Source organism: Suillus paluster, assembly GCF_016628075.1.
Source record: "Suillus paluster strain FC165 chromosome Unknown EDB91scaffold_94, whole genome shotgun sequence".
NCBI classification, from domain to species: domain Eukaryota; kingdom Fungi; phylum Basidiomycota; class Agaricomycetes; order Boletales; family Suillaceae; genus Suillus; species Suillus paluster.
This window is the reverse complement of record NW_024537654.1, coordinates 53,940-68,875: the sequence shown is the minus strand read 5'-3', so window position 1 is coordinate 68,875 and position 14,936 is coordinate 53,940. Positions and strand designations below refer to the sequence as shown.

The following is a 14,936-nucleotide window of genomic DNA, read 5'->3' as shown; positions in this document are numbered from 1 at the left end:
GAAAACGACAATTCCGATCACGTACTTTTGAAACCCGAGTTTTTCCATATCAAAGCCGCAAAAAGAGGTCAGATTCTGATAGAAGGAGAACATTCGCTGTTGAAACATATCAGAAACTGCACCGATTTAGATCTGGAAGTCCGAAATGCTATTGAAACTCTGAAAAAGGCCCCTGTGCAGTTGAGAAGAGGATTGGAAGAATGGAATATGGAGGATGGACTCATTATGTTCAGAGGATTAGTTTACATTCCCAATAACAAAGAAATACGTCGCTCAGTGCTAGAGATCTTCCACGACTCGCCTGCAGCAGGACACATGGGACGTGCCAAAACTCTCGAACTTGTCTTGCGTAACTATTGGTGACCTCAGATGCAGAAATGGGTCCAATGACTACGTAGATGGATGTGATTGATGCAAGCAAACCAAGGTGCTACTGTCAAAACCCCACGGACCCTTGAAGCCAAATGAAATTCCAGAAGGACCATGGCAGACTATCAGCTGTGATCTTATCATTGATCTACCCATCTCCCAAGGAAAGGACAGTATTCTAGTAGTCGTTGACCGCTTCACCAAGCAAACACATCTTGCTCCGACCACCAAGGATGTTGATTCTAAGGGAGTTGTGGACTTATTTCTCAATCACGTATGGAAGTTACATGGGACACCAAAGAAGGTGATCTCAGATAGGGGAACACAGTTTGTGTCCAAGTTCATGCAGGAAGTCTCAAAAAGACTAGGAACCAAGTGGTCCATGTCAACAGCATATCACCCACAGACTGATGGACAAACGGAACGAGTCAATCAAGAAGTCGAACAGTACCTACGACTCTTCACATCCTACTGTCAGAATGATTGGGTTTCTTGGCTTCCAATTGCTGAATTCATGCATAACAATTCAGTAACCATCTGTCATATACCGGATCTGAGTACCCCCAGTACCACCTATAAGCATCCCCACCCCTGGTCCGACCCCCTGTTTCCCTGTCCACTCCATTCCTCCTTCCCTGACAATGCATGAAGTGCATCTCAGCAAGATTAGCCCTGCTACCTCTGCCTGACCCCATTCCGCTTTTCCGACACTACCCCTATGTCCCCCGACCCCATACCCCTTCCATCCGACCCTATCTGGGGTTCCGCTCCTCTGCCCTATTGGTCTGCCCGATCCTACTCCTACTCCCTCCGCTTTTCCGACCCACAGGGGTCATTCAGTTCCACTTGTATTCCCCCACCTGACTGTTAGTCCGTCCGACCGCCTCACCAGTCCACTCCTAGACTAGGAACCACTCAACTGGTCCTATCCCCATTTAGTATCCTAGTTCTGCTTTGTCGCGTACATACTGTTCTCCAAGCCTTATTCTTGTATGTCTCAGTCATCCTATTATAACCCTGTACACTCAGCACATAGCCTTCTGCTATGCTATGCTCATCACCTAGAGTATATAAACATATGTACATTTGTCTGTAGATACTCAGTCTGAATATTACCTTTTCTAAGCCCTGCTCTTCTGTTCTTTGACTTGGGCCTGATCCTAGTCAACACCTGCTAAAAGCCGGCCTAGGGGATTGACTCCCTAGGTTGGCCATCCTCCAATCCTCCAATCCTCCAATCCTTCAATCCTCCAATCCCCCGTTCCTCCGCTCCTCCGCTCCTCTGCTCCTCTGCTCCTCTGCTCCTCCGCTCCTCCGCTCCTCCGCTCCTCCGCTCCTCCGCTCCTCCGCTCCTCCGCTCCTCCGTTCCCCCATTCCCTCGTTCCCCCATTCCTCCATCCCTCTGCTCACCCGACTTCCCGTGCGTTGGAACTAGACCCCACACTCTTGCATCCATCCCCTCCGTTCCGCTCTGCTTTGGACTTCGTCCAAGCAGTTCCTTCCACTCGCTTCTACTGTTGGTTCTGACCGCAGTAGTCTCCCACCTCCCTCCTGTCAGGCGGAACAACCCCCGCCCGACTTTCCCATGCTCACCTAGTAGTCCGTCGGTCCTCCTTCAGAGGACCCCCGTTCCGATGTCCTGTCGGAACCCATAGAACTCATGTTGGACTACATTCCGAAATTAGGGGCACGTACTCGGATAAGGGGCGCAGCGTACAAGCTGAAGCCAAGCCCCTCAGACTCCGCTTTACCCCTGAGTATGGTCTTAACAGTTAGTTAGCGTAAGTACTCCTTAGACTTAACCTCTTCATTTCCTACGCTTGTAGTGACTTAGACGTTCACGCTCAATACCATCTTGTTCGTTATCCTCTTGACTGAGTCCTAGTGGTTGTGTGCTCGACTTCATCATTATTGGTGAATGTTGGTCATAACATCAACATCATGAATGGATGACATTGTGTTACTATTGTGTTACATCATGTGACTGTCCAAACCAGTGGTTGACCAAAGTTGTGATATGTTTTGTCAAGTAGCATATATCGGGCATTGCCGACTGGGTTAGAATACATTGTCATTCTGATAACTGCACCTGTAGTTCCCACGTACCTGATCCAATTAGACGTGACAGCTGGGTGTGCTGGTGCGTCTAAGTCAAGTAGCTTTTAGCTCTACACACCCAAATGAATAAATACTCAATACTGTGTTCCCTTGGAGGGTGCTGAGGGCTACCTACTAGAGGCTGTGGGCAGTGTCGGCTAGTGGCTGATGTGCCCTGCGTGCCTGCTGCCATATTTAGAACCCACTAGCACCGGGTGTAATATCCAAAGCCACGTCACTGCTGTTGACGTCGGAACCTTCATGCTCACTGTATGCGACAGCAAGCTTGCATATCTCGCGACCAGATGTGTGGATTTGAGGTGGACCTTTTTGTATAGGTAGAGACTAATGTTATTAGGTAGAATACGAGGGTTCAAACAATATAGTCTACAATGTCAACAATTAAGCTTCTCCCTCGCTAGTGTCCTCCTCCTCAGATGTATCAACAAACTCTGAGCTTTTCAGAGCCTGGGCAGATGTCCCGGAGGCTCGTACACGCTTGGTCGGACGACCATTCTCCTTGCCCTTCTGTTTGCAAGCTACCCCTGCATCAGAGCGCTTCTTGCAAGGTTTGCTGATGACCTCTCCTCTCTTGCAACGTGCAGCAAGTCCTGTGACAAACTCATCATGCTGTCGAGGAGTCATGCGGAACCAGCGGCAGTAGCCCTCCCTCAGCGCATCGTGCAGCTTCCAAAGGGTGTTGAGATCATTGATGCTTGTGGGAGACTGGAACGGGACATCCTCGGGCCAGCCCCTTAGATCAATCCCAAGTTTCTCCTTGATAGCAGTATCAAAATTTGTGTAGTTGATGCGGATGTCGCGTCTCTTTATTATAGTCCCTAAAGTGGCAGTTAATATTGATTTTAGTGCGATAATGAAAAAAAATCGTACTTATCCCTGAGTTAAGGAGCTGTGTGCAAATATGTTGCATGTTTTGCACCATTTCACGTTCATCAATGCCTAGTATATAGGAGTCAGTGTATGTATAAAAACATGTAACATGAAACTTACTTCGACCTGACACACAGGCCCATTGTTCTAGTTTTCTCGTGATTTCATCAGCCTTGGTTTGCAAGACATCCTCTCAGAAGTCCATCACATTGTCCGTCCTGAACCATGTTGCCTGTGTGGTGTCATATACATGGCCACGTGAGGCAAAAACACATGCATAGATTCCAGTTCAAACCACGAGACTATCAAGCTACTCATTTGTCAGCTAAGTGTTAGACTGGCATGAAATCAAAACTTACTATTTTAAAAACATTGTCCAAAGTTGATTGGACATCACGCGCTGCTGCTGAGTTGGTGGTGTGAACACTTATGTTCTGGAGTGCTCGATGCTCGTTGAGTCTGTCAATATATTCTTGCTGATCCTCGATGTCCAGGTTCTGCATGCTCTCATCAGACTTCACCATGTCCCGGATCTTGTAAAGTGAGTATTTTGCCCTGCAAGGTCGATCTGTTATTTCAATCAAGAAATGACGACACCTGAAAGCATGACAACTCACCTGCATTGACTTCCTGAGCCTTTGTGTGTATGAGAGCATTGGTGAGTTGAACATTTCGATTCCCTTTGTAGTGTTTTTCACCTCCCATGAGCTTCTTCACCTTATCTGCAGTGATGCCGTGCTCAAGTGTGAGGGCGTCAATCTTCTCATTATGCTCTCAGAGCAGTTGCTGGATGGCAGTATGCAGTCCGTCTTCGGCCTCCTTGCGTTGTTGCGACAAAATCTTGCGGGATGCTCTTTGTGTGTTGGCACATGCCTTCTGAGCAGCATTGAGGGGCACACAAGGTGTGAGCACCGGCCGGTTGGGGTTTATTGTGGCCCATGAGGAGTTGTTGGCATCAGGAACTGTTTCACCGGTGCCTTGTTGCAGAACATGCTCTGATGCATCAGTCAGTAGCAAGGTCTGGGTCAGCTCGTCACAAGTTGAGTCACATTGAGACAACGAGTTTGGGGGAGTTGATATTGTAGGCATGATCGGTGGCAAGGTCTGGGTCAGCTCGTCACGAGTTGAGCCGCATTGAGACAATGAGTTTGGGAGAGTTGAGATTGTAGACATGTCTAGAGTCGTGTCACGTGGAGCTGATGGGTTTGGGGGAGTGAATGGTGACCGCAACTCTTCAAATTGGCTATCATGTTGATCTAGAAGGTGACCTAGGGGGCGTAGTTGGGGGAGTGACAGTGACTCTTGCATATTGTGCTGATCGAGAAGTTGCCCTAGGGGGGGCAGCTGCGGGTAAACATTATTGTCCCAGGTTTGGTCCGACGAGGGTGCGAATGCGTAAGGGTTGAGTCCATTGAATAAATTTTCCGTGAAGCTGAGGTGCGGGTCGAACTCCACACCATGCATGGACAGTTGGGTTAGGTTGGTTGAGTGTCCCATCGGAAAAAAATTGAGGAGGGTATTGTTGTGGTGCTTCGAGCGGGACATGAGTCAGTATCAGAATCCTTACACCAAAAATTACGATCACTTACTTGATGGATCGGAGGAAACCACCGTAGCATAACAGATCCGAGTCAGGGAATACAAAGTTGGCCATGCTGGAGAGACGTTGTGCTCATGATCTCACGGCAAAAGTTTGCGACACGCTGTCAAACAAGCAAAGGATGCGTCAATTTATGTGGAAAGTAAGAAAAAATATTATTACCGTTGTCAGGTCTTGAGGAGATGAGTATCACGTGCATGCCAACCTCCCCTGATGAGGCGACCTTCAACAGGGTGATGACACTGGCTGCGCTCATGGGAACCAAACGACATGCACTGATGCTCAGCATCTTGACTGGCCATTTCAAGGCATTTTCCTGAGTGAACGTTGACAACGGTGGCTAGATTGGTACAGCATACGTGTCATGGTACACAAAGGTCAACTCATTGTTTCAATTGCGCTGACACAAAGGACACACCGACATAGGAATGTAGGGTTGTATTCTAGTATCTGTACATTAGTAGGGGAAATAACGAATAGAAAGTAAGTGAGCTCACACCCCAAATGGCGCCCAGCCATTGCCAGTTAGAAGAATCACATCTACATGCTGTAGGACATGGTTGTTGCCGGTGTAGTAGAACTTGTAGGTATATTGCTAAGTTATAACATATAGCGCCACATAGCATCTTACCTGCGAGTGGATGAAACAACATGGCGGTTGTTCTTGAGTACTGGTAAGTTGAATGGGATCCATGTTGCATTGCAGCAACGAGTGGCCAGAACTGAATGGTAGCTGCCAAAGGGTACATGCTAAGGTAAGCTCGATGATACAAAGCAGACATGCACTGGCGATTGAGCTCAATGACACGAGACAGACATGCACTTTGGCACGCGCAATAAGCACACCTGCATTACGTACTATTTTGGATTACACTATTTTAAGATACATGGTCATTTTGCCTCCGCTTTTGCCGGCGGCAGAGTCTTGACCAACTTACCCAGAGCCTCTAGAGGTGCGTGCATTCACTGTTCTACCTTTCTCGATCTATATTAACCCACATCATCAGCTCCTAACATGATTTTATGCGTCACTCCATGCTGCAAATCCATCGATATCACAGACAACCAGAGTATGTCATCCAATTCCTCTTCGCTGAAATGGGTACTGCAGGTTCAGTGGATGGTCAGTTCAGGGTGTTTGGTCATCAGACAACCAGAGCACATCATCCAATTCCTCTTTGCTGAAATGGGTACTGCAGGTTCAGTGGATGTTCGGTTCAGGGCGTTTGGTCATCAAAGGTTGCTTCCAACCTTGCTGCAAATCCATCATTACTCACTTCCACTAGTAAACGATACATGATCGCACCTCCTCAAATTCTCCATGAAGGTGTATGCAAATCAATCTTTCATGGTTCAGGGCGTTTGGTTATCAAAGGTTGCTTCCAACCTTGACACAAACCCATCATTACTCACTTCCACTAGTAAACGATACATGATCGCACCTCCTCAAATTCTCCATGAAGGTGTATGCAAATCGATCTTTCGTGTTGTGTTGTTATATTGGTAGGCTTTAATGTGGCTCACATTGGTCCATCAATGCGATCAAGAGCGGTTTCCAGGCCCAGGTTGGCAGGAGGAAAGCAAGAGCGAAATGATCTATCCATGTTGGCATCTGCGTGAACTAACGACCATCTGCATTGCCTTTTATTAGTCTGAACGTGTTTTATTGTTCAATACGTAGAACATGATGGGATATTGATCAACTGTGCATTATTTAGGACTTTGCCAGACCAGTGAATCATAATGAAGGGCATCAAAGTACGTCTCAACTCCAAGGTCCATCAATACCAACAACTGTTACAGTTGTCTGTGACACCTTTCATTTTCCTCTTCACCCTTTCACATCTTCACCTCTTCACATTGACACCATGTCACAGTGTCACCATTTCCTGATATCACCCTATCTAGGGTTACTCTCCGACTTCACCTTATCACAGGTGCACACCCCTATTCATTGATCTGAGATCAATCTCGATCTATCCTCGGCAAGTCCTCGGATATTACTTACATGCTGATACCTAGTGTATTCTCACAGACCCTTAACATGCATACACCATGTGTATTCCCATGAACACTTATCTATACTTATATGGACATATTACTTACTTACCCTAGACCCTGGACCCTGACTTACTATTGTATATAAGCAGGTCGTAGTCTCGATGATTCCTCATCTTGACCTACACTGGAATTACCCAGATACATCCTCAGACTACTAGTTAGACACTAGTGAATCCACCTTGATTCCCTTGACTTCTCTAGAGTGCCACCTCTAGTAGATTGATTGACTTGAAACCTCCTCTGATTACCATCAGCGTAACAACAACTCCTCCCATGCACAGACATGCAACTTGACTGCATCTAAAGCAGATGCTATTCCATCTCTTAATTGATCTGTAAGAGGTCCCTCAACTGCACGGGCATCAGTGCATAAGGTGTATGCCTGCTGAAGCAACTCCTTGGCCTCAGCGAGCCCTGCATCACATCCTGGCTTGACCGAATCCCAGCCCTCTTGGTCTACCGCAGTCACGATCAACATGCCATTTGATTCCAACCATTCATATTGGGTTGTCCCTGCACAGGTAACCTAGATTTAACCATAAGCTATTGAGATGCTGAAATAGATCTTGAGTATCCTAAGTGCAGACATAGGTAATACACACATGACTTTAGCGAGAGTGCACTTACCAGTTCTGCCCCCCTACTGACGGCGCCATCGTGTGCGCGACTTCACCTGTTCTTGAAGTCGGTGACTAGAAGTGCGTGGTCAGCACTCAAGTAATGAGATCTGAGAGACCAACGTACCGCGCGTAGCTCTCTTTTTTTGATTCAAGTCATGCTTCTCGACGCTCCTCTGCAGTTTTGTATTTGGTGCACATAATGTGAGGTGTTGAAGAGAAGTCAAAAGTTTTTTGTAAGCTATACAGTTGATAGAGCGTAATTCATGAATGCAGATTCAGCCACACTTCAGGACATAATCTTACCTTGTTCATGAATGCAGATTCAGCGACACTTTGGGACACAATCTTTCCTCAGATTTCTTCTTCAATTGCTATCAGAAATACTTAGTATTTTTACTACTTTACCTATGTAAGTTAGATACTGGTACTTGGCAGCAGGATTTCCATAATATATAAATGGTATTGGAAGGGCATTGGTAGCAGGATTTCCGTAATATATAGACGGCATTGGGAGAACATTGGTAGCAGGATTTCCGTAATATATAGACGGCATTGGGAGGGCATTGGTAGCAGGATATAATATATAGATGGCGTCGGGTAGCAGGATTTCCGTAATATATAGATGGTGTTGGGAGGACACCCATAAACCAAAAGCTACAATATATCTAACTATCAAGTGCCACCCAAGTCAATAGCATCTACAAGCCCTGATAAGTCCTCCACTTGAGCCCACAGCTCATCACTTGAATGGGATGTGGAAGTAGGTGTCGAGGGAGGTGTCTGTATAGTATTTAGACTGACGGCTCCTGAAACGACCTGAACTAGCAGAATCTGTTGGTGAAGAAGGGGGTTGCGAGGGGGTACCTTGCGACTGCCCTTCAACTCAGGTATTTAAAATGGGGAGATCATACTATTAAGAAGCGTCAGAACACAGTTCCCGAATGATTGCAAGAAATACTTACTGAACCAGTGATTGTCTGAGTGACCTCAGTGTTGGTGGTGCGAGTTTTCTCAGTCTCTGTAGCATCCCCTGTAGTCTTTGTTCAAGTCGTCTTTTGCCATGAGAGTGTCTGCATTGTTCAGGTAGTCCAGGTGCGAGTCACCAGTGATTCTGACTGCCGTGAACCTAAACACTCGAAAATCAGAAAAAAAAAAGTCAGTATTATGCCGCACATTGCGAATGAGGAGACTGGAAGCTTACCTTGGGTAGTAGCAGTGTTGGTGGAGCTCATTATGCAACTTGATGCAGGAGATTGAGGCAGTACTACTATCGAGCGGAAAACAGAGTGTCACGTGCATATGCTTTTGCATGATGGAGCCAGTACTTCTGAAAACAATTCTATGGCGCAAGGGCATATCAACAAACAGCTGAAAAATCGGACAGGACTCACCTCCCTGAAGATCCGACATGTCATATCACACCGAGGCCCAAACAGTGGGCTACGACCAATGCAGGAGGTGCTAGGACCAAGACAAATCAGTGCACGAGCAGCGGAAGTACAGACCCGCAAGCGGTCTCGCATGCAAGGTAATTTTCATTATTAGAATTGATTTCCAGAACTAAAAAAAATGTTACCTAGCCATGACGTTGGAAGAAAAACTGTGCACTCGAAGTATTGCACGAACATCCCAATGATGATATAGCATTTAATGGGTTCAACGGTGATGACGATTTCGGCACTAGCATCTTGGACAGATCTGAGTCAATTGAAATTAGCCATGCAGGTGGAGAGTTACATGAACTTACCAAACAATTGATTGGTGACTTCTGGAATGTGTGAGTAGACAGGATTTAGACTTACTGCGAATCAGTGCTGATAAGTTCAATCAGAAATAAGGTCAAGTCCCATGTTCATCGAATAGACTACAGGACTAGGTGTGATAGGACCCTGGCAGGCGCACTGAAGCATTCAACAAGCAGATGCCAGCATTAATGTGTGCCTACCTAGACTGGCATCTTGCCAATGTCACATCAGATGGTCGAGGTTTTTTTGTGTGTTACTGGCAGGAAACCTCTAGTGGCTTTAGAATGCAGGAGGACGTGAATGCGGGATCAATTTGTATCAAAGTCGTGGATGTGTTTTGTGAGCAGCTGCTTCTATTAATGATGTACTACTTACTACTGCTACATCTGTGCTGATGTGATGGATTAGATGCCAAAGAACTGCCTCTGACTATTTTGTCGACAGATTCCTTCATTGCTTCAGCACTCGTCTGCCAAGGGGTTGTCCCCTGCTCTCCCATCAGCCCATCAACTGGGGTCACAATGCAGGCCCTCAACTTTTACCATATTGCACGGAAGTGCAATCCACACTTCTCTATCCAGGCATACGTGAAAACCTTGTGTGACCTATAAGGCGTGAGTACTTTGTGTTCTCCTCATTCGTAGAAATTTGATGTCTGCCTTAGGTTCAGTTTTACCCATATCTTTCATGTCAATTCTCAATTGCCCTTGACGTCTTCCTACAGATTCTCGCTAAGGTTGACACACTGATGCATGAAGCCATTGGACGGAGCGACCCTAACTGGCAGCTGATGCATGTCTGTCCAGCATGTACTTACACGCTGAAAGGCAAAGCACCTTTAAGGTTCCGATTACTCTATACAATGGATGGCAACGACTCACTCAAACGAGTGCTTAAGAAGTTTGCGTAGGACGACTTGGACAATGTACTAGATGAAGATAACATGATCGCTCACCAACGATCTGCTGAGCTGCCTTCTATGCAAGTTGTGGATAGTGACCGGTACTTGACGAGGGAGTATGTCGACCGCTTTGCAGGCAACTCTGTCAATATGCTGTCAGGTGATGACGAGGTAAGTCTCAGTTGTCATGGCTTGTTATATACTACAAATTAACTCGGTGTTAGGACAACCCATGCACTGGCCGTTGGAACAACATGAAGGATGATAAAACCAGAAGAATGCGGGGTGTCTTTGATGAGTCTGGAATTTTCATGGCCAGTCTGTTGCCATGGGTTCTCTCTTGTAATTGCAGACATGGTTCAAAGTGGTGAACAGTAAGTGTCGCACTTTACATTGACTATATTGCTAATCATATTACAGGTCGAAATATCCATTGGCTGTGGTATCCAAGCTTCTTGATGTCTTCGGGAAGGACCTTGGCGGTGGCTACGATATCGGCTGCAGGTTCAAGACGACTCTGAATTGAAGTATACTGGGTCAGTTGGCGCACGAGCTTAACCACACATCCCTTGTTGGGGCTTTTCACGGACATGCACACAAACATTTGTGTCAGCTTGATCATCTCACCACCTACGTCGAAGGTCTCAGACTTGAAGACCTTGAGGGCTGTGAACGAACGTTCTCAAAATCGAATGCGCTCACATCCTCGGTTCGCTACTCAAGTATTTTTCACCGACGCCAAGCTATTTGCAACTATTTTCAACACACAGACGACTTCAAAGTTTATGCCAACCTCTGTATGTAACAATTCATACTTTATCAAATCTCAACTGATGAATATCTGTAGCTACATTCCTACACAACAACTATAAGCAGACCCTCAATATTCTGCTCGATGAACAGTCGATGCTTCCGCAACTCATGCGTGACCTTGGCATAATGGATGATGGTGTCTTCAAAAGCTGGCTGGCTGACGAACGTGATTACCTAATGTCGTTGAACGAGGAACCGAAACATGAGACCTTGCAAATGGAATACTGGCAGAAACTCGTCAATTTAGCAGCAAGCAAGTAAGTACTGCTTAATTTTCACTTATAAAACTAACACAACAAATAGGAATGACCTAGACGCTGCCAACGCACCTTGGAGCATATCCACCCCATCCACTGCATTGTTTGGATCACTGTGATGTTGCAATGACTATCAGAAATGAAACCGCTCGCCTGCCATGCCATCGAGAACTATGAGAAAGACCTCAAAATTGTGCAGGAGCTTGAGGTGAAGCTCAGGGTGAGTCGTTGATGGACACCGGAAGATACAGAATGGAAGGATGCAGGTTGCCTTGTAGCAAACCGGAAATTTCAGTGGGCACTGGATTCCTTGGAAGGTTTGGTAGTTGCTCGGATCTTCGAGCTTTCTAAGATGAACCGTGCAGGGACAGGTAAGTCATAATGTTTGTGTGAGCTTACTGCTTACCATAAATTTAGGTTATAAACTACGAAAACATATCGGAAAAGCTTTGCAGGCTCGCTCTGCAGCTATTCGGACAGCCCTCGACTGCTACAATGCTGCAGCGCGGGCACTTTCACCACCTCATCCAACACTTTCATGGGATGAGGTGGTTGAATATGCATTCCTCTCCGACTTCGACCTTCTTCGAGATGCCCATCAAGATATATCTCAATGTGCCTGGGCCACACCCACCGGCCGGTTGGCCATGGATACATACTTCAAAATGCAACGTGCACAAGAAGAGATTCAGCGACTCAATGTTGAGATTAAGAGAATGGTAATGTACTTGCGAGACTGAGAATCTCTACCTGCACACCTGTGAGAAACAGCTTCAAACTGTGCATCCTGCGCTTGCCCATCAAGTTGGCATTCATCGTAATATTCAGTGCACGCTTCACTGAACACCATCTCTGCTGCCTGCATGCCATTGGCAAGTCACCGGGCTTTACAGGGTCGTTGTCGCCAGGGGATAGTACCAAAGATTCACCTGGGGCAAGTGCTAGCGTTCCTGTTGTCTGTATCCCTGCACAGCTAGTCACCACTGTGGTTCCTGAGGTTCCAGATGGTGTGGAAGATGCCATAGAGGATCTAGAAGACGAGGAGCATGCTGATGCTGATGGGGAAGAGCAGTCGCGTGTTCTTGAAGACATTTTGCAGGTTACTTTTGATGCTTGACTCGGCCTTAGTATTGCTTTCCTCTATTGAAAATATGCTCACAATGGATGCTATACAACTTTTAGTACATACCTACAAAAGTCCGCCATCATATGGTGTGTCCACTGTGGAGATACATGAGCTCGCTGTTGCCCACAGCAAGCTCAAAGGTTTGAATGATGACAGTGGCTTCGAATATTACACCCGATGCCGGTGGGATCTAAATATGGCAGCAGGCATGTGGGGCACAGCAGCCACTAGCCGACACTGCCCACAGCCTCTAGTAGGTAGCCCTCAGCACCCTCCAAGGGCACACAGTATTGAGTATTTATTCATTTGGGTGTGTAGAGCCAAAAGCTACTCGACTTAGACATGCCAGCACACCCAGCTGTCATGTCTAATTAGATCAGGTACTGTGGGAACTACAGGTGCATAACTGGTAGCCGGAGCAATAGCTATCCTAAAAGGAGATAGGGGCGAGCCCGGAGATGAGAACAGAGCACTGGGCGAAATAACAGGACTGGAGATCCAGAATTCTGGATCCAGAGGTATGGGATATGACATCATCTCTGCACTCTCAACTATCTCCTTTTAGAATAACTATTGCTCCGGCTACCGGTTATGTCCTTTCCACTTTGCTTACTGATCTGTTTGTTTGTACTTCATCTCCGACTTCACTGCTTTGATCTGTTGTACCCTTACTAATAGACTTTCCACATGCTTCATACACAGCTTCTACTTTGCTGACTAATTTACTTACATGATACCTACAGTATATAAACCCCTGTAATACTCTGGTACTCCTTAGTTCGAATATCACCTTAATTCCTGCTCATTCCTGCATCTCCAGACTTGAGCTTTGTCTCTTGTCAATCTCCGAGTCTTAGGATTGATTCCTTTGACTGTACCTCCAACTCTCATCTTAGTTCTGCTCATTCCTGCTTCTCTGGACTTGAGTCTGATCTCTTGGCTACCTCTGAGTCTTAGGGTTAAACTTTAGGACTATATCTCTGGCTCTACCTTAGGGTAGTCTAACTCTGTTCTGCTTCTACTCTGGACTTGTCCACAGTAGCCTAACTCTGTCCATTCCCAGCCTTCTGGAGTTCCGCCGAACTCCCCTTATGTCTGACCTCTGGACTTCCCCAGACTTCCGTCAGACTTCCCCTCTGCCTCTTGGAAATTAAAGGGCACATACTCAGGTAAGGGGCACAGCGCATGAGCTGAAGCCCAAGCCCTTTGAGTAATCTTTCCCTTGAGCACGACCTTAACACCACCGAATACTGCCAGATAGTATTTTGCACAACCTCAATGGAGCTCATGTATAGTGTGACTATCAATAGTACAATGTAACATAGTGTAACAGTTGGGTCACTGCCAAAGTCACACCATGTGATCAAGTGAGGTATGACTGTGGTCTATCTTATATCAACCCTTCCCAACTTCAAAGTACCCTCTTTCTAACTTCTACCATACCTTTCGACAGTATGTAGCAAGTATGTATATACCGCCGCAGTTAATGTTCATAGTACTATAATAATGTTGCAGGGACCCCGCGTATTTTTGTACTTTATACTTCTAACATTGTCAAAACATAATACTTTGTAGCAGGTGTGTAGCAGGACTTCTGCGATTCCAGCAATAGTAAGCATTTGTTTAGTAAGTGTTCAATACAAGTACAGAGGATATGCACTTCTGGGCTTTTTTCCGCACTATCTATCTCGACTTCATATTCATAGATAGGATAGAGAACATGCTACTAGAAACATAGTAACCTGTAAGTCTACAGGTTCATTATGTGCTGCAGAAATTGATGGTGTTGACTAGACAGAATGTCTAAAAGCGTGACATGTAGCAATGATGACTATGCCCCGAAGCGAATGAGAACTAATGACGGTGATTTTTGATCAGATATCGACGATATTGTCACTTACAGTGGCTCAAAAAACTGTCCACATGTTTGTGCTATTTTCACTATTTACATTATTGTATATGAATGGACAGGTAGACCAAGGTTATGCTAGTAGGGTACTCTGTAGTACTCCCTTGGGGCATGAATTTGAGCCCTTGCCCGTGGGAATCCATGGTAATGTGGTGGCACTATAGGCCTTACAAAATGATGACTCATGTGGACAGTTTTTTGACCCTAGATTAAAATTATATAAATCATTAGTTATGACACCATAAAGTCATGCCACTATTAAATAAATTATGAAGTGGTGTCATTATGACATTATTAAACCTATTGCTAAGTATATAATGAAGTGTGTCCCATATATCATAGTCATAATCACCATGAAAACCATCTCCTCTCCTCAAAGGGATAATATCCTTTCTCTGTCTACTACTGGCCTCTCTACTCATCAAATAGCCTCTAGAACTGGTGTATGCAAGTCTACTGTAGCTCAGCTCATCAAAGAATGTCACCCAGACAAGGAAAACTCCAGTGGAGGTTGTCCATCCAAACTCACCTCTACTGATAGGAGGGT

The 14,936-nt window shown here is 45.8% G+C and overlaps 4 protein-coding genes across 4 annotated transcripts; 1 reads left to right on the top strand and 3 right to left on the bottom strand.

Moving 5' to 3' along the window:
- Positions 1-2,868: 2,868 nt before the first annotated feature.
- Positions 2,869-3,276, bottom strand: EDB91DRAFT_1061143 (uncharacterized protein; the record flags this gene model as incomplete). Its single annotated transcript, XM_041314406.1, has 1 exon — positions 2,869-3,276. A coding segment is annotated over one exon (408 nt), but the record flags the coding sequence as incomplete, so codon positions are not given.
- An 855-nt stretch (positions 3,277-4,131) lies between these two features.
- On the bottom strand, positions 4,132-4,902 carry EDB91DRAFT_1253876 (uncharacterized protein; the record flags this gene model as incomplete). The annotated part of the gene is made up of 1 exon (XM_041323718.1): positions 4,132-4,902. The coding sequence occupies one exon, from the start codon at positions 4,900-4,902 to the stop codon at positions 4,132-4,134; it is 771 nt and encodes a 256-aa protein (XP_041171809.1).
- Positions 4,903-7,268: 2,366 nt separating this feature from the next.
- EDB91DRAFT_1086404 (uncharacterized protein) lies at positions 7,269-8,191 on the bottom strand (the record flags this gene model as incomplete). Its single annotated transcript, XM_041316044.1, has 5 exons — positions 7,269-7,544; positions 7,646-7,661; positions 7,692-7,710; positions 7,763-7,876; positions 8,044-8,191. The coding sequence occupies 5 exons, from the start codon at positions 8,189-8,191 to the stop codon at positions 7,269-7,271; spliced, it is 573 nt and encodes a 190-aa protein (XP_041171808.1).
- Positions 8,192-8,979: 788 nt separating this feature from the next.
- Positions 8,980-12,471, top strand: EDB91DRAFT_1239526 (uncharacterized protein; the record flags this gene model as incomplete). Its single annotated transcript, XM_041321867.1, has 18 exons — positions 8,980-9,166; positions 9,253-9,415; positions 9,470-9,514; positions 9,535-9,722; positions 9,828-9,970; positions 10,054-10,272; positions 10,294-10,455; positions 10,509-10,569; positions 10,604-10,658; positions 10,705-10,788; positions 10,813-10,855; positions 10,898-11,081; positions 11,132-11,334; positions 11,412-11,474; positions 11,524-11,578; positions 11,600-11,725; positions 11,772-12,078; positions 12,183-12,471. The coding sequence occupies 18 exons, from the start codon at positions 8,980-8,982 to the stop codon at positions 12,469-12,471; spliced, it is 2,577 nt and encodes an 858-aa protein (XP_041171807.1).
- Between the last annotated feature and the right edge of the window lie 2,465 nt (positions 12,472-14,936).